This window comes from Motacilla alba, chromosome 27 (genome assembly GCF_015832195.1).
Source record: "Motacilla alba alba isolate MOTALB_02 chromosome 27, Motacilla_alba_V1.0_pri, whole genome shotgun sequence".
NCBI lineage: Eukaryota > Metazoa > Chordata > Aves > Passeriformes > Motacillidae > Motacilla > Motacilla alba.
In genome coordinates, this window is record NC_052042.1 from 173561 (window position 1) to 192801 (window position 19241).

Sequence of the window (19241 nt, forward strand, 5' to 3'; positions counted from 1 at the left end):
AGAAATACCTCTGAAATGCTGGGTTCAGGTGTGAGATACTAAGTACCAAGTGAGAGGACGGGGTGTAGGATCTGCTCCGGTGGGTAGGACTCATACAGCAGCAGGTCAGAATTATAGCCAGAATGAGTCTGGTTTCTCAATTATTAGATAGCCTCAATTATTAGTTAATGCCCCAGCATTACATGGTCAAATGTGCTCTAAATTTGTCCAACTCCCTCTCCTGTAACACAAGCCTGTTCATACATGTGGTACATTTACTGCAAGCAGGAGAAACAGTTCTGCCACTGTCAAATTTTTCTTCTGAGAAGCTGAGAAGCCTCAGAAAAGAAATGTAAACAATAACTATCCGATGGCTGTGGAATGTGGTCTGGAGAGGGTTTTGCTAACATCTTTGATTGGTCTTATGTGAATTGTTTTTACTTGATGACCAACCATGGTCCAGCTGTGTCGAAGCTCTGAGCAGTCAAGAGTTTTTATGATTCATTCCTTTCTAACCTTCTGATGAATTCCTTTCTTCTATTCTTTTAGTATAGCATTTTTAATATATATCATAAAAAAATAAATCAGCATTCTGAAACATGGAGTCAAGATTAGCATCTCTTCCCTCATCCTGGGACCCGAAAACACCGTCACACAGTAAAAAATGCTAAATATTTTGATTTGCTATAATTTTCCTAAAATAATCAGGAATTGAAGTGACAGCTTTAGTGTCAAATGATGCAATGTTGTAGCCAGAGGTTACAGATGGCCTGGCTGAAAACTCTCCTGAGGAGGCTGTCGGCAACAGGCAGAATGAAAGCAAAACCACTTTCAAACAAGCACTTCAGAGATAATACTGAATTAAAACACAGAGCCATGGCAGGGGTTTGAGGTGGATTTTCACAATGTAATGGAGTCTGTTCACTCCATGCAAATAAATCATCACAGGAAAAATGAAGGAGCAGAGGCACTGTCCCAAAGATGGCTCAGTGGTGGAACTGCTGCGTCTGTGATGGACAATTGATGAGACTTTGATCCTGTTTTAACAAAAGTTTACCATCAGTACTCTTCTGCTGCTGAGCTGTTTGCCTAATTTCACCTTTCACCAACGCAGGTCCATGTTTCTACAGCTTGGATGTAGAACAGGAAGTGAAACCAGGAGCTTTCAGTTATAGGAGACCTTTGGGTTTTGAAAAAAGCCCTGTCTACCCCCTCCCATCAGCCAAAGCCCAAAGGGAGGATAGATTTTCTCATGCTCCTCATGCCATCCTGTGAGGAAGGGGCAAACGGCCTTGAGCTGAAATGACCACACAGGTTGTATCAGCAAATGTCATGTTCATGCGCCTCTCATTGAGACTCAGTTCAAATTGGACTTGGAAATGACAAACACCAAGTGCAGATGACACAGTCTCTCCCACATGAATCTCAGAGGAATACATTCTATTCTTTAGTCCTAGTTTAAGTTCTGTTGTACTCCAAAGTTTGAGTGTTATTAGCACATTATTAAATCATTATTAAATACATAAAAATATCTGACAGTCCGGTAGTCTTTCCCCATGTATAAAGTTAATTCCAAAAGCCAACAATTAAAAACAAAAATCATAAAATTTTACAACTTTGGATTTGTATTAGTTCCAGATGCTTAAATGAAACAAATCTTTTAAGTATAAAGTAATGGATGGATAAAATTTAATGGCAAACCAGTCATGCTGTTTACAAGGCATTTTGGTATTGAATATAATCCAAAGCTTTATTGTGTCTTAAGTATTTCCGCACTTGTCCTCTTTTTTTAAGAATTTCCATACTTTATTTTCTTACAAAGCATTCTCTTTTCTTTTTCTAGCTATATTAAATTATACATCTAATCCGTGTTAAAATGGGAAACCTTTATTAATCTTGGCTGCCTTTCTCCTGGTGCTGAAGACAGCCTAAAGCAGAGGAAAATGAAAGTCAGCTTTGGAGCTTAGAACTCCAAAAGACCTTGAATTTTTACAAAATTCTTGTTTAGTTGTTCCCATTAAATATTAACTATCTCGTGAATTGTCTAGAGGGATGTTAGATATAAATGAAACACATTAAACATCAAAACGAGGGAGGAAAAAATTGAGGAAATGCAAGGTTCAGAAATTAGGAAAATTTACATGGTATCAAGTGTGAAGTAAAGATATTTAATTGAAGTTCTCCAGAAAAACAATAAACAATGACAAGAAAAAAGAAACCCCCCACAGTGTACAAGTTCTGGCTGTTGGGCTTTAGTCCTCTAATTCTTTGAAAGTTTATTGCACTAAAATTCAATTGGTTCCATGTTTTATGTGGTGGCGATCCCCAATTCTTCGTTTCAATAAAATGAAATTGCCTGCACCAGCACTTACAAGCTTTTTCTGGAACATCTAGAATGCTGGCATCTCCTTAAAGACTTTTTGCATTTAATAAGGCTTTTGTTCTCATCTAATTCTAACAAAGTCAGTGTATTTTCTTTCCTTTGAGCTCATCAGGCAATTCTATATATCCACCCTGTTTACCAGAGCATTGCTAACAGTGAGGCATTGACATATGCAATCCAGGGCAAGGAGCTGGATTACTTTTTAAGGTGCCATGACAAGCTAAGGAAATTTCTAATTTCTTATATTTTCTGTAAGAAAATACTCTTCTTTTACTTGCAAGATGATTTTAGATTCTGTAGGTTAGAGCATTTTCTCATACAGCTGTGATGTCAAAGAGCAGGGCTACATCAAACAGAGGAGGAGCCCCAAGCTGTTTTCCACACCAAGTTCAGTGTCTGAACGAAGACCAGCTGAAGCCTTATCCTCTGAGGAAACTTTCTGAGTTGTTTCTTTTCTCAGGGTTCAAGACCTACAACTACATTAAGCCATTGGATTTTTAGGTGCCCATCCCTGCTGAGTTCAGAAGGATGTTGGGACTCCTAGTAACCCGCTAAAACCTATTCACAATTTAATATTTTTTTTACCTTGCATTCCGGACAGGAATTTTAAAGAGGTGCTGGTATTACTGATTAAAAAAAAATGTGTTTTCAGCAGTCTTTGTTGTCAACAAACTCTTTCAGTCTGTGCCCCCTTTCCCTCCCTTCACCTCTGTTTTGCCTCACAGCTTTTCCTGAATGTGACCATTACTCCAGGAAAATAAAATCATCTTCAATCCTTCAGTATATCTAAGCCACAGCAATACCTACCCTGGAACATATTCTATGAACAAGAGGGTTTTTAAGTCAATCAATGAGAAGTAAAGAAAAAAATTCAAATGTAGTTATGAAACTTGCTTGAACTTATTTTTTTATTGATACTTCTATCACCTGTAGAGTCAGGGATCACTCACTTCCTATGTCTGAGTGTAACACACTCTGCGTTTGCTCTTTGCCTTGTAATTGTAAATCTGCTACCTCCAAAGTTCCTACTCACAGCCTTCACTTTGATCTTGGAGTTAAGCTATCCATTACACAGGTATTTTATCTGTTTTCCATTACAGAGGTATTTTGCTTTGTCCCAGTTGTGATTTTTTAATGGCTATTTAGGCAACGTAAACTTCATATTTAACTAAGTTTTGTGGGCAATGATTATTGGCTAAAAAGAGATTAACTCCCTGTTCCTGATGTAACACTGCTGAGTTGAGTTACAGAACAGGAACTCCTGTCCCTCAACCAACAAATGGGGTTGTATTTCTTTAAAAGGATGAAATAAAATGCAAATACAAGGGTAAGAAAACTTTCTTAATAGTAAATTATTTTTTACCCTAGCATAATAATATTCTCCAGAGTGTGAATTTGCCTTCTTTGGCCAAAGTAGATACTTTTCCTTCACCTTCCAGGTCCTATTACAATCTATTGTCCATGCAGTGAAGAGAAAAATAAGAATGCATATTTTAAATAGGCATTTTCCCCACTGACTGACAGGTATTTTGTTGCAGATCTGTTTACCAAGGAGCTGATGATGAAGTTGCAGATTGTGATGCTGCTGCTAAAGTGATGTTTCTCTTTCAAACACACCAGTTACAGGAAAAACACCACATATAAGTAGGATTTAAAGGGCTTGGAATGACTGGGAACAATGTGAAGTGCCAAATGAGTGGAGCAAGGCTTCAGCTCCTGTGTCTATAACACAACTAACGTTCTCAGCAAAGCTCAAACAGCTGGAGTGAGTCCCTTTCCTTTCATGGATGCGCTTCCCCTTCCATGGGTTTTGGCTGAAGGAGAACTCTGCCAGTGCTGTTGGCTGGGGCTGCAGTGACATCTAGTAACTGCCAGACTAATTACAGCCGGGACTTTCACAGGCTCTGTCTATCCCATTAGCTCCAGCAGTGAGGAATTCCTACAGCAGAACTTGCCCTTTCCACTTCCAGCACATGGCCTTCCATCAGAGCACGGGGCAAAACGTTCCCAAATACGGAGAGACAAAAAGTGACTTGCTCATGCTGACACATTCCTTAGAATATAAAATCGTGTTTTGAATTAAATTTTGATTAATCAATGATCATGTCTCTTCTAAATAGACCTTCCCACTTTTTTTTTTTTTTTATAGCACTGTCCCCCACCTAGCCACTATGCCAAAAGAACTATGTCTGGTAGTTACTGAATGGACTAAATTTACTTCTTATATAATATTGGAGAGTTAACAATGCTATAGATTTGACAAACCCATCAAAAAGAAAACTGCTTTTTCAGCTGTATTGTAAATAACAGCTAATCTAAGCAAGCAGGACTCTGCATGATTTTGCATGATTTGCAACCAGTGGCTTGAAAAGATTTTCCACATATTAAAACTTACCAACACTTCTGTAAGGGTTACAAAATTCCCATTTTAAGCAAAAAGACACTGAGGCACTGCAGTTCTTAGAAGTTTATGTGTAATGAGAAAACCTTTTTTACACTTTATACTTTCTCACAGTAAGTCAAACTGTGTAAATGAAGGCTACATCACAGCCTTTGATAAACAGCCTTTGAATGCTGAGGAAGCTGTTGTACCCTCAGATGGGCAGCAGAACCAAGTTTGGAAGGGGTTGTGCAGGTGCCTTAGAGAGCAGAACAGCAAGATAACGGTGCAGATAACTGACAATCAAAATAATTATCCAGTGATTGTTCTCTATCTCCAAGCTTAAGAGAAAGCAATGGCTTTTCATCTTAACTTCTCTTAGTTTTTTTTTCTTGTTGATGAAGAAAGGAATTCTAAACCACTCTTCATTCTTCATTTACAGATCCTGACTCTGAGAAAAACATATACAACTCTCATGACCTTGGAATTCCACCAAGAAGCCTTTTTATTAGGTGTACCCTTTTCACAGTTTTTTTTATACTCCTACTTTTCTCCTACTTTATCTAAAGCCAAAACAAGTGTGTTTATGTCACACAGTCCTTTTTTAATTTCTACTGTTGTCTTTTAATGTCCAAACACTGACAGCTAATTACTTTCAAAGACCGTAGGTCAAGGTAACTAGTAGTGAAGTCAATGGCATTTCTGTTGATTATGTCCCAAAACTGCCTCACCTAATTGGAAACAGTTGGCTAGTAAGTTGTGTTTATAACTAACCTCCTTTAACCTTTAAAATCACAAGCTGTGGAGATTCCTGTAGTCCCCTGATGTGCGTCTAGAGTCACCTCTAACACTGACATACTTTGCCTCTGAGGTTTCTTCTGATTAGAGTTTGAGCTTATAAAGTGATGTGATCCTGTCCACAGCTTCCAGCCAAGGGGACCAGAGTACCCTTTTACATCTGTGAACAACACATAGAGTGTTTTCTCTCAGCTGGAGTGTGATGAACTTTCAGGAAAGTTCTTGTATTTGACATTTTCTAATAACTACCATGGCCTCAAAGAAGTGGGAATTTTCCTTTGTTCTATGAGGGACAATGTAGGCAGAAGGAAAAAATTGCTCAGATCTTGACTTGAATGCTGGCATACAGAGATGAATCCATGGAAAGCAACTAGAAAATACAGCTGTTATTTGGAAGTGAAGCTAGGAAAGAGCCTTCAGGCTCTTCACTGCTTCCCTGCACTGTACAGTAAGAAGCCTGGACCATTTGCATCTCAGCAAAATAATTGATCAGTACAAATTTGCGGTATAAATTCTTTTAAGCTTATTTTTAAGCCTCAGATTTGTATATGAACTTTCTGAATTCTTGCCAGATTTACACATTTTCTCAATGACATGAACTTGAAACATATTGCTTAATACATTATAATTATCTTTATTCTGTGACAAGATGGTATAATTTTGTAAATTTTAAGGGACTTATTATCCCCTATGCTGCTGGTTAACTCCATACTGGTTATTGTCCATCACTATAAACCTGATCCATATGTGGAACTGTGCTCACTGGTGTTCACATTGGACCTTACAAACTGAGTACTGACTGCGTGAATTAGAAGGTAACAATTAAGCATGAACTGGTAATCTTCCCAAGTGAGGAGCACCCAGCATATCTGATTATTCCTGAACAAAATCAGTTACTAAGCAGACCATGTATTCACAGAACATTGGATTCCTCCTTTATCCCACACAGATTAATACCTTCTGAGTCAGGCTTATGTCTGGGAATGAGAAAAGAAAGGTCTTGTGGTGACTCGTTTTGCACAAACTGGTTGTTTTCAGAGTAGCGTTTTTTACCACAGGGTGAAATGAAAACAGCTGCCAAGAGCAATTTGATTCAAAAAGACAGTGGCCACTGGTCACAGCCCAGACACATCCATGGCTCTGCAAAGCCCTGACCTCTGTTGTGCGGCAGCCCCTCAGCGCATTTGCGTTCCTGAACATATGACACTGAATTGTGACCTTCACAAGCAGATCTGAGTGGCAAAGAGCAGCTCAGCTGAGCAGGCTCCTCACCCTCCCTACACTCTGCTAGCTACAGCTTGTAGACAAACCCTCCACATGCCTTAAGTAGAGCTGAGCATGGATTCTGCACTGCCTGTGCTGTGGGACTCCCAAATATACTAGAGTGCTTCCCACCCTCTGTGGTTATTGGGGCCATCTCAGTGCATGGCTACAAGTATTCAGTGCAGATGATGAGTAAGGCATAAGCAGCTTAGTCTGTTTTTACCTATCAAATTGAGGGATTTAGCCTTTGAGGGCAGGATTCTGTGCCTCTGCCATCAAGTGCTATGTAGGCACTGCAGCTCACCAAGCTGCCCCAGTCTCCTGTTTTTATTCAAAACAGGGAACTTTAGGTCAGCGTTCACCTGACCCAATTTAGATCTGCCAGCGCCCAGTGAGTGCACCAGAGCTGACACAAGGAGAGGCTCAAGCTGTGCCAACACCTTGAGCTAACTCAGATTTATCAGATGAAGCCCAGCCTGGGGTCTGGGTGTGGTGTGCTGCCCTTACATGTGCTATAAACTGCTTCTGAAAATAAAAGGGACATTTCCCTTCCACACCCCACACTAGCCCATGATCCAGGGCTGATCTGTGGGCTAACGGGCAGCTCACCTGCCAGAGACTAATTTAGAATGTGCTAGTTGCCTGCTTTGGAGGTGCTGCCTTCCCTCTATCTGACACCTTGGTATTCAGCAGGGAAGTTAAAAGGGGATTGAAATAATGAGGCTATTTTGTATCCTTCTACAGATGAATCCATTCTGAACGAGATCTCATGGAATTTTCTAAAGAGTCTTTTAAAATGAGCATGCTCAGTTCAAGTTTAGAAGATTTGATAAAAGGCAGACATTCTTCAGGCCTGTGAGAAAGGGCCTCTGGTTACTAGAAACTGCACTTTTCCCCAAAGGCCACATTTCTTTTAGATTAAAATATAAATAAATAAACCACATTCTGATCCTCACTGTTTCACACCAGTAGTACAAGCTTTGATGAGCTTCGTTTGAAGAGAAAACACATACTTGAATTCAGGTCAGGTCGCCCTGAGAGGGTTTAAGCTCCAGAAGGAAGGTGAGTCCAGTCTCCTTTTCCCGGCTGCAGCGCAGTGTCCCTCCGTGTTATTTCCACTGCTGTTTGCAATTAAACAGAGCAGCCCTCCCTGAGATCCTCTCACCTCTTGGGTGAAAAACAATAGAAGAGAAAAATAATTTCTTCCTTCAAAGCATCCTGAGAGTTTCTGCTCCAGGTGCCTGCCCTGTGCTCTTCACCCAGTCAAAGACAAAATCAAATGGCCCCAGTAAACCCAAACGAAACCTCATTGAAATTTAAAAGCTGTATGGATGAGGCAACTCACTAACATGGGTTAGTGGTAGTGTTATAAATAAAGCTGGTTTTCATAAGAGGGCTTATGAATTATTAATAATGTGATTTTATTATAAATTGTTAATAATGTAATTTTATTATGAATTGTTAATTAATGTAGTGTATTGTTGTACCTAATTTATATAATAAGTTATGGGACAGTAAGTTATAGATAGTAAGTTATATGAGTGTATTGCAGTATAAGTGTGTTTACTAGAAAAAAGGAGGGGGGGGGGCAGTGAAGAGTGGGTGAAGGAATTTTCCAGAGGGTTGCCTCATGCCATGATGAAATTGATATGAACTGTGCTTGGAAGGCTTGCCAGCCAATGAAGCCTCGGAATTCCAAAATGATTGTCCGGGAAAGCTCCATGCTATGGACCAAGCAGCAATCAGAAAAAGAGCCAATCATTGAGCAGATTGAAAACACACCAACCCTGCCCGGCAGGAGACTTTAAAACCCCTGGTGCTGAGCACCTGCTTGTTGCTCTGCGGTACTTCGGTCCAAGGAAAAGCGTTGTTGGGCACACTTGTTACTTTTTTCCTGGCTTGTTGCGTAGGCCTCAAGCTAACCTTGGGGCATCGTTCTCTGTTGTCCTGGAACTTAATAAACAGGCACTTTTCTTTCCAAGACCATTTGCCTCCTTTAATTTCTTTTTGGCCTGTTTACCACAACAGGCTTGACAGTGCTGGGGGAACGGTTGGACTCAATGAACTTAGAGGACTTTCCCAACCTAAACAATTTCATGATTAAATGATTCTGTGATGATGAAATCGCATCTCTCCCGGGCACAGTGGGCGAGTGGGGACACTGCTGGTTCTGACCCCAGGGAAAGGAGCAGTGGGTGTGGACAGCCCCAGGCTACTGAAGGGATGGGGAAGCCCCAAAGAAGAGGGAGGTGAGGAAACAGCACCAAGTGACCAGGGCAAGCAAGGGAAGCCTGATGTGTGGGAGCGCTCCGGCCAACACTTAAAAACAACCAGTGGAGCAGAGACATCATATACATGGGACATGCAACCAAGAAATAAAAGGAATCAATCCAACATCCCCCTCACCTGGGCACCTTGGAACCTCCTCTGCTGCAGGAACGTGTCATTCCAGTGTTATATTCATTACTTGTTGGAGACATAGGGAAAGACAAGTTTTGCTTTTCCCAATTAAAAATAAGGGAAAAAAAATAAAAGGAAGAAAATAAGTTGGTAAGGAAATTTTATTTCCAAGGTTCTAAAAGGATCTTACAAACCACAGAGAGTAAAAAATAGGCATATATATACATATATATATATATATATATATTTGACAGGGTCCTGTTAAGCAATTTGTCACATTATCTAATGGTGACAGATGATACAATGTAACCATATATGCGTTTCCCTGTAATCCTGATCACTGCTGACAGCTCACAAAATTCTTCTCAGACAACATTTCTCCTAGACTGTACAGATTTATTTTCTCAAAAGCAAAGGAGAAGGAAAAAATACAAAGTAATCCAGAAGAAAGGAAAAAAGAAAACTCTCTTAAGCAAGTTCTTCCAGGTTGGACTGGGTGAGAGCCAAGTTTAACACCTCCTGCATGGCTGTGGGAGCTCCTTCCTGGTCTCTCCATGGCACAGAATTTCCTCCAGCACCTATCACTCCCCACCATCCCACCCATAATGCCTCGTGTTACCCTGCTGCCACCTTGCGCAGGGTCTCCTCACTTCAAAGGAGCCCCAACTCTGCCCAGCTGCACCCTCAGCACTGCTCTGCCCTCACACCTGCCCATCAATCCTAACCTCAATCTTTATTTCTTAGGACCTCCTAACACTTCTGCCCATCCAGAAGGAGTTAATCCTAGACCTCCACCCCCACCAGCAGCACAGCTTCCAGCTCAGCATGCTATTCCAAGCACCCCTGCAGCAGGAATTCAGGCTGTTGGGGTTGAGAAGGGATTCACGCTTGGCTTTTCAGGCTCTAGCTCCCACATCAGAAAGGCATGGGCTCATGGACATAACCAGCTGCTCCAAACTAGAAAGGACCTCAAGAAATAAAGGCAGAGAAAGCTGAGAGAGAAATGGAGCTGGGGCAGATCTATGTGCTCCAGATTCTTCCTCACCCTGAAATGTCATGGCAGCTTTTGTAGGTTGCCAAAAATTAAACAAAAACTCAGCGGTACCTGGTTCGCCCATTCCACCCCCCAACAGTTTCTTAAACACTTAATGTCCTGCTTAAGTGAAATCAACAGATTCTAAAATCCACACAGGTGTCAAGAAAGAGACTTAACAAAAATTTTCTTGTTCCTGTTCTTACAGCAAAACCAACCCCGACTCAGAGGCAGAGGGCTAAAGGCAATATCTTTTGTAGGGCTGTGTCACCCCACTTCAGAGGTCCAAGGGGCTCTTTGGATCCCATTTCTAGCAGGGAACCATCGTCGAGGACCTAACTCTCACTGTCTTCAGGCATCCTTCATGCCACGGATGCTGCTGCACACAGCTGATGAAGGATGGCTCAGCCCTGGGCACCCCCACTCCTTCCTGCCAGCTCAAAAGCGAGGCAGGAAGCCACACACTGCCTTCCTCCTCCTTCTCCACAGCTTCCTCTGCTAAACCCTACATGGAAACAGGCAACCACACACACCCCAGTCAGCTGTGTGAAAAAATGTATATATTCAGCACGCACTCAGTACAGTATAGCAACAAAAGCTACCATAATTTCCTTAAAAAACCAACAAACCACCAAATTCAAAACAACCACCAAAACTTCCAAATCCTCCCCACCCTACAGCACTGATCCTCAGCCTTCTGGGCCCAACAAGGCACCAGTGGCAAGTGACCCCAGCTCCATGCCATCCCTGCCTGGCAAGGCACAGAGGGCGGTCCCAGCTCTTTGGCAGCATCTCCTGCCTCGGCACCCAACTCCTCCTGTGGGGTCTGGGTGCTGAGGGTGCTCTACCAGAGGGGCTGGACCAGCAGTTTGCTGTGGTGCTTTCCCATGCAGTTATTTGGGGGACCCACGCATCAAAGAAAATGGGACAAGCTCTGGCTGGCTTACAGAACAGGAAAGCTGCCACAGCGTCACTGGGGCTGTTCACAGCCACAGGAATGTGCCAGGGAGGAGAGGATTCCATCGCTGATCGTGTGGGGCTCCATGCTGGGATTGCTGCAACAGTGTCTCTGCTGCTTTCTGCAGGAGGCGGGGATGAGGCCGAAGAGAGGGAAGGAGTGGCACAGTGGTGGGGCTGGGGGCTGGCAGGGCCCTTGCCGCTGCACACAGAGGGGAGGTAGATCAGCTTTGGAGACCTATTGCCTGGGAGAATGTCTTTGCCGACACCAGCTCGGTTCCCAGGGGAAGAGCCTGCTGCAGGGCCCTGAATCCCTGCGCTTGCCTTCTCCCAAGGCAAAGGTGTCTTGGAGCCTGTTCGTGCCGCTGGAAAGGTCTCAAACTTGTGCAGCAACTTCTCTCAAAGCTTTTTAGCTCTGAAACTGCCACCACAGCTGCTGCAGGCAAAATCCCAGCAGCTGGGGACAAGCTGAGAGGTGACAGCAGTGACATGCGGGGCAGGAGGGACCCTGGCTCCCTCCTCTTGCTCACCTGGCTGGACTACAACCCTGACCCCAGCCCCTCTCCCTGCCCTGCCACACCAGTCCTGCTGCCACCCCTGCCCCGTGCACCATGGGGATAGCGTGCGTGATGCTCTCCATCCTCCCCCCTCCCCAGATCCCCATCCCCAGCGTCCCCTCTGCCATTATTCTTGCTGCTCGTTCATCTCCATGTCCGACACCAGGATGTTCTTCTCAGCAGATTCACTGGGGTTGGAGGTGGTGCGACTGTAGCGAGCGCTCTCAAAGGCGCCGCGCTCTGCGCTCTGTCGGCGCTTGTACAGGAAGACAACGACCCCCAGCATGGTGCACAGTGCCAGTGTTGACAGCACAACCACTGCGATGGCTGTTGTGTTCTCTGGCAGAGCTGCAGGGAGGAAAGGCTGTTGAGAGGCAGACAGACGGCTCCTGTTCCCTCCTCAGCCTGCAGGAGAGGCTGAGGCTGGTGGGGGTCCAGCTAGACGTGTTTCTGGCAGGGTGATTTAATCACAGAATGTCCTGAGTTGGAAGAAACCCACAAAGGCCACCAAGTCTAACTCCTGGACCTGCACAGGACACCCCAAGAATCCCACCCTGTGCCTAAGAGTGGGACACTTCCTGAGCTCTGGCAGTCTTGGGGCTGACCACTGCCCTGGAGAGCCTGTTTCCCCTGTGGTGGGTCAGAGCAGGACAGGACTGGAATGAGATTAGCTCAGTTGTTTGAGCATGATGCTAGTAACACCAAGGTTGTGGATTTGATTTCTGTATGGGTCATTCACTTGAAGAGCTGGACTCAATGATCCTTGATCCTGATGGGTCCCTTCCAGCTCAGCATATTCTGTGACTCTGCCAATCTGCTTTGGTGTTTTGCGGACATCTTGGTCCTGGGCAGACCTCCTGGGGCTGGGCAGACTCCCTGGGTCTTTTGTGGTGTGTATGAACATTTAGCAGCTGTCGGGGATGGATCTTTGGGATCCTACCAGCAGACATGCTGGCCATCCCCCTGACTGACCAGGCAGTGTGGGCACTGGAAGGAGAGTCTGGCAAGCGGCTGGGCAGACACACATCATGAAAGGATGACTCCTGCTGCTGAGGAGTCCTAAGTCAAGGCCAAAGTCACTTGGGAATGGCATTCCACACCCAGAAACCCCATTCCTTTCATTATTTACACAATTCGGGCTATGGCACAGGCTCCCAGTCCTGGTTTCCAGTCCCAGTACTATGCCCAGGCTGATGGTGCTACTCACCTGTCCTGGAAAAGCTGCTCTCCTGCACTGAAATGGCAACACAGACAGGTGAGTGCATAGCCATGACACCCTCCCATCCTCCCACAATCAGCACCTCTGGACCCACACCCTGCACTGCTCCCAGTGCTGCACCACATGGGCAACAGGTGATGAATGGGGTGGGGTGGTCCTCTGGCTCTGCTCTACCACTGTCCCACTGGCCTCATCCTGCCCCAAAGAGCTGACACAGCCAATGAGACATGCACAGCCCATCACTCAGCCCAATGGAGACCTGTAGACCCCCAACACCAACCCATCCATGCCCCTGCACTGGAATTACCAAAAACATGTTGTTGGTGCTGCCACTGTGACAGTTCTGCCATGCACCACCCTGCCCAGACCCCCAGCTCACCCTACAGCAGCCCAGAAGCCTCGGGCAGCAGAGGGGGCCCTACCTCGGGGGATCTTGCAAATGACCCCCATGGTTACATTTGTGCAGGAGCCTAGATGCCACACGCCATTGCTGCTCTGGATCCAGTAGCAGCTGTTCTGGCTAAGCATGCTGGGCCCTGTGTCGTGCTGGCCCCAGTTGGAGTAGTTCACGGCACTGTTGTCATGCCAAACCAAGGTGCCACCTGGGAAATGGGAAAATTAGGCTTAAGGAAGCTGAAGAGGACACCCCAGCTTTGCCCCAGTTCAGAAAGTACAAGGAAGTGTGACAGGGCTCTGGGAAACCTGGTCTAGTGGAAGGAGGCCCTGTCCATGGCAGAGGGTGGGACAGGATTGGCCTTAAGGTCTCTTCCAACCCAAACCATCCCATGATTCTGTGATTCCATGGTGGGGAGGTGTGATGGGGAGGACCAGGGGCTACAACACACCTTCCTGAATCTGCAGGCTCCAGTGCCTTGAAGAAGGCTTTGGGTTTCCTATCCAATCAAGCCAGAGCAGGACACAAGCAGTATGTCCAGCACAGCCAGAGACACTGGTGCACCTGGTCACACTATGGTATGAGCCCTTCTCACTGGTGCCACCACCAAGGGCTTCCTCTGCTCACCACAGACTTGGTGGGAATTCATGGAGGTGCCTGAGGGAGTATCTCAAACCTCATTCCTTCCTTTGTACCTTTGGGGTTGAAGGTCATGCCCAGCCAGGCCCCCTTGGAAAGGCCCTCGTACGCCTGTAGATGCTCCCACACAAAGACGTTCTCCATCTCATCCTGGATGGACAACACTGTGCCGCCAACTGCAGAGGGAAGACTGTCACAGAGGAGCCCAGAACTGAGAGGATTGAGTTAGGGAGCAGCAGTGCCCAACAGGACAAAGTTCAGGACCCACCCGTGAACCACATGCTGATTGGGGAACCCAAACATGGAACAGCAAGGAGACGATGGTTGACTAATGCTGGACAGGGGCACAGGGACAAGGGGGCTCTGCTGCACCCACAAACATGCTGGGGATCCCACTCTCTTCCATTTCCAAGGATGCATCACCCTCCTTTACCACCCCAGCTCCCTCATACCTTTCTGGCACCTCTTCATGGCATCCTTCTGCCCAAGAGTGATCTCCATGTGGAAGGTGTAGCAGTGGTCCCGGAAGGGGATCCAGGATGAGTCCTCCAGCGATTTGGGACAGCTGCCACTGTAGGTCCACTTGTGCATACGGGGGTGACCTGGCGAGCACATGGTACATTAAAGGTGTGGTAGGGCACAGAATGTTGGGGTCCCAGAGCCCACTGGGGCACCCAGACCCACAAGGACATGCTCCAGAAGGTCTCTGGTGGGATGCTGTCTCCAACCCTTGGTCACACCCCACCCAGACTACCCCAGCCACCTGGCCAGCACCTGTTTGGAGCTGGCAGATGCCCCCCTGCAGCCTGGTGTCACAGCCAGCTGTGCGCCAGCTCCCATCCGTGTCCATATAGGAGCAGCCGGTGATCTGCTGGGGCTCCCCGTCCTGCCAGTTAGTGTAGATGACATTCTCCTCCGTCAGCCAGGAGTAGCTCCGACCTCCCTGGAACACCACAGGGAGGAGGTGCCTGGGAGGCTGCTGTGATCCCTCTGGGGACCTGTGCCCCAGCCGCCTGCCTCCTTCCCTCACCTCATGATTGGCCAACCCAATCCAGAGCGGAGCCTGCAGGCTGCTGATGGCCTGCATGAGGAAGGCCTGGCTGTAGGGGTTGGGGATGGTGGCCAGGGTGGCATTGAGCGTCTCGCAGAGCAGCAGCGCCTCGTGCCACCTGAGGGGTTTCTGCAGGATGCGGTAAGTGCTGTTGTGGTAAAACAGGGTGCCAGTAGGAGAAGGGGGGAATGGTGTCTGCGCAGGGCTCAGGGCCGGGTCTGGAGGGGCAAAGAGACATGGTCAGAGGGCAAGGAGGACATTCCTGCATCCCAGGTGGGTCACCCCTTTGTCCATCCCTTCCCAAGCCAGGCTGTCCCTGGCAGTATTGTGCTGGTTGCACCTGGCGACATTCTGGTGCAACTAGGGAGGGCAGAGGGACATCCTCAGGAATGACAAGCAGTGACACCCTACCACCATCCCCACCTAGGAGCTGTCCACCAGGATGCATGTCCCTGTGGAGACACACCGAGCCAAGTTGGTGTGCACAGGTTTTGTCCCACAAAAGGCTGGGACCAGGGACCCATCTGCCCAAGTTAAGTCTGTCTCCCCAAGCTAAACCCATTGCCCCAGGCTCCCCAGTTCCACCACAACATGGGGCACCAGGGTGGCAGTGGCAGATCCCCAGCCAAGAGAGCTGGGGCTGTCCCCTCATCCCCCTCCTACCTATGCTCCGCTGGCAGACAAAGCCATGTTTCTCCTCCAGGCAGCTCCGGTCATCCCAGCGTCCCGTGAAGAGGGGGGGTGAGCCATGCCACACCACAACACAGTTGGTCTGCACAGCCAAACCACAAGATCAGCACTGCCCTTAGCACTGCTGTCCTACACCACAGAGATTTCCATGCCAGAAACCCCCACCCTGCACGGCTGCATCCTGCACTGCCCTTGGAGAGCCACCCCAGCCCACTAAATCTTTCCTTTTCCAAGGCTGGGCCTGGCACTGAGACCTTCCTGGGGGATGGGGGTGCTATGGGGAATCCCCCTCACCGCCTTGTCATTGGGGCTGGAGGAGCTGCAGCCTGAGGGCTCTCCAGGTGCCCAGCTCACATGCCGCAGCGGTTCCCCGTCCACCCACTGGAACTCCCCCTGGGCATCGTGCAGGCCAATCCAGAGGTCCAAGGAGACGTTGGGCAGCATGGATGTGATGAAGGCTGCAAATGACAGGTGAGATGCTGAGGACAACCCCTGGCAGGCAGAACCCTGGTGGGGTGGTGGGGCAGAGGAGACCTACCCTGCTCCAGGGGACTGGCAATGGTGGCCAGGATGGCACCCTGGTTCTCACACATCTGCTTCGCCTCTGGCCACTTCACTATCTCGCCTTTGTTGTGGCCATTGAAGCTGAAACACTGCACAGGCAGGGGCACAGGATGGGCCAGGAAGTGCAGCTGACCCCAACCCTGAGCCCTGCACCCTCCCCACTCAGCCACCCTCTGCAGCCCCATTCTCCCCCAATGGTCCTTCTCCCCTTCACACCCTCATGCGGGCCACCCCCTAACCCCTCTGGCCCTTCCACATCTCTCCTGGCAAACCTGTGCACACACCTCACCTTCGCCATCCCACAGCATCCCTGTAAATGCACCCCCCAGCAGTCCCCACAAAACATGTGCAGGCATCTCCATCCTGCCATTTTGCAGCCACCCCCTCTGTGCCTCCACAGGGCTGGTGGAAGACCAGGAAGTAGCCATCCTGCCAACCTCTCCATCCTGCCATCCCCTCTCCCATCCTGCTGTCCCCTCTCCCTCCAGCGGTACCTTGCTGAGAAAGGGCAGCCAGCCTTGGGGACAGCCCCCACTTGTGGCAGCAGGTACAGGAAAGAGGGAAGGCTTCACAGCTGTCCCATTGCTTCGTTTGCAGATGTAAGGCAGTGCCGTCATGCACTTCTGGTCTCCCCAGTCCTCTGTGGGAAGGGACAGACTGGGCATGATGCCTCTCTGCACCAGTACCAGTGCCCCAGCCACTCAGAGGCCCATGTGGAGCCCTGCCCTGCGCTGCCCTCACCTCGGCTGGCTGTCATGTACACACACTTTCTGTCCTTGCTGATGGGCCGAGGCTTGCCTGGTGCCCAAGAGACAAAGTTGAGGAGGGACCCATCAGACCACCTGGAACAGCATCAGGAGGATGAGCAGTGACTTGGTGAATGGGACCACTTGAATGCCCTATCTGGGAGCATTTCCCACCACTACCCTCTTGGGTGAGGAACCTCCAGCCCAGCACCCCAGGATGAGACCCCTGAGATGCAGCTGCTGAGTCACTGCACTCTGAGATGTGGGGACAGTAGTGTGCAGGGACATAGTGGTGTGGGGATGTGATGGGCACTGTAGTGTAGGGATGTCCATGGATACAGTGGCTGTCTGTGACTTACTTGAATCTCCCGTCGTTCTCATAGGTGTGCAGCCCAATCCACCAGTGCTGCTCCTGGCCCCTGGAGAACTGCACGCCCAGAGAGGACATATCAGTGCCCTTCAGGGACTAGAGAGTCTTTGGGGGCAACCGAGGCTGCCATGGGGATCAGACACTCTTCCCCAGCTTGCAAAAGCAAGGCAAAAAAATATCACTTTGCTAAGCCCCAAATCTACCCCCAGGCATCAGGACCAGCCACAACACAAATCCATCATGACCCCAGCAAAGCCCAGCACCCCCCAAATATGGTCCCTCCGGAAAAGGGTGAAAGAAGGCAAGGAAGAGCAACCCACAAGGCAGCAGAGCCCATGGCCACTGATGCCCTGGGAAGTTCCTGTCCCCTTGGTACCTTCTTCAGGTTCTGGCCCAGGAAATGCAGCTCGGCCTTGCTGTGCACTGATGTCAGCTCAGCCTGGAACCAGCTGCAGATGCGCTGTGCCTGCAGCCATGTTGAGTGGTGTTCAAAGAACTTGTACTCGGCCTCCTGGTACTTCACCCACTCTTTGCTGCCTGCAGGCAGAGACCAGTGTCACACTGAGGCTGACACCCCTGCCATGGTCACCCTGCCAGGACACCGCACATCCCTGTCTGTTGGGCTGCTTTGCTTTTGTCCCTCTCCTGCAACAGAGCTGCAGTGGGATGCCTCGGTTCCCCTCCCTCCCACAACCCTGCCCAGGATCCATCTTCTTAATAACACTGCAGCAGACACCCATTGAAGACATCAGGTGGTCTATGCATGACCTGAAGTTGAACCAGGAGAGGTTTAGGTTGGATATCAGGAAAAGGTTCCTCCCCCAGAGGGTGGTCAGGCACTGAACAGGCTCCCTAGGGCACTAACTATGGCTCCAAGGCTGCCAGAGCTTAAGGAGCATTTGGACAACACTCTCAAGCACAGGGTGGGATTGTTGGGGTGCAGGGCCAGGACCTGGACTCAATGGTCCTTGTGGGTCCTGTCCAACTCAAAATATTCTGTGACAGTGTCAAAAGGCTGTGGCTAACACACCTTGGGTTGTGATCTCTGGCTCCTTCACATCGGCACCTGGAGAAAGGGCAAGAGAAGCTGTCAGTGGGGTGCAGGCTGGGATACTCCCGTGGATGCTTCTCTGCAAACCATCCATGGGCAGGATGCCCCTCCTGAGTTCCCCCAGAAGTGACAGAACCTCTCCCAGTGCCTGAATTAGAAATCACCCTCCCTCCTCCCAAGGATTCTGCCATGCCGCAGCCCATGCTCTTCCAAGTCAGTCACAGCTGATGGGTTTGGGGACCCCTTTGCCAGTACCTTTGGGCAGTTTGCAGATCCAGTCCAGCTGGGCTTCACACTGCATTGGCATCCACTGCAGGGAGGCCAGATCCAGCACTGCGCAGCTCCGGATGTCATCATCATCATAGTTGCTGCGGTCGAAGTTGTGGTAGAAGAACTGGGGGTTGAGAGAGATGGGCAGTGTTGGTCCTTTTCACCAGCACCAGATTTGTCCCTCCCACAACTCAAATGCCCCCTGGACTCACCCCCAGCCCGTCACTCCACCTCCAGCTCTGGTCCCCGGCAGGGTCCCGCCGGTTCAGGCCGATCCAGAACCAGTGCTGCTCATGGAGCTCCGGTTCTGACTCCCTATGGGGACCCAGGGGGACAGGTGAGTACACAACCCCCTTCAAACCAGAGGGGTATATACTTATATACAAATATATATTTATAAATCAAGCCTTTTTCTGTTTGTTTTCAAAGCCTGCCATCCCTACACACCTGAAGAGATAGGAACTGGGATAACAGGCATGCCATCTCAGGACTGGAGC

At 48.3% G+C, this 19241-nt stretch overlaps 1 protein-coding gene across 1 annotated transcript in view; it reads right to left on the reverse strand.

The window, feature by feature from the left end:
- Window positions 1–9424: 9424 nt before the first annotated feature.
- Window positions 9425–19241, reverse strand: part of MRC2 (mannose receptor C type 2) — a 28733-nt gene continuing 18916 nt past the window's right edge. The window contains exons 14-30 of the mRNA XM_038163070.1: window positions 18957–19059; window positions 18730–18868; window positions 18454–18489; window positions 17800–17960; window positions 17413–17480; window positions 17049–17149; window positions 16802–16947; window positions 16282–16396; window positions 16038–16201; window positions 15717–15825; window positions 15033–15271; window positions 14777–14945; window positions 14455–14604; window positions 14059–14178; window positions 13392–13571; window positions 12958–12984; window positions 9425–12098 (exon numbers count right to left, since the gene is read on the reverse strand). Of these exons, the coding sequence (XP_038018998.1) occupies window positions 11878–12098; window positions 12958–12984; window positions 13392–13571; window positions 14059–14178; window positions 14455–14604; window positions 14777–14945; window positions 15033–15271; window positions 15717–15825; window positions 16038–16201; window positions 16282–16396; window positions 16802–16947; window positions 17049–17149; window positions 17413–17480; window positions 17800–17960; window positions 18454–18489; window positions 18730–18868; window positions 18957–19059 (2248 nt within the window). The 3' untranslated portion in view covers window positions 9425–11877. The remainder of the gene's footprint in view (window positions 12099–12957; window positions 12985–13391; window positions 13572–14058; window positions 14179–14454; window positions 14605–14776; window positions 14946–15032; window positions 15272–15716; window positions 15826–16037; window positions 16202–16281; window positions 16397–16801; window positions 16948–17048; window positions 17150–17412; window positions 17481–17799; window positions 17961–18453; window positions 18490–18729; window positions 18869–18956; window positions 19060–19241) is intronic.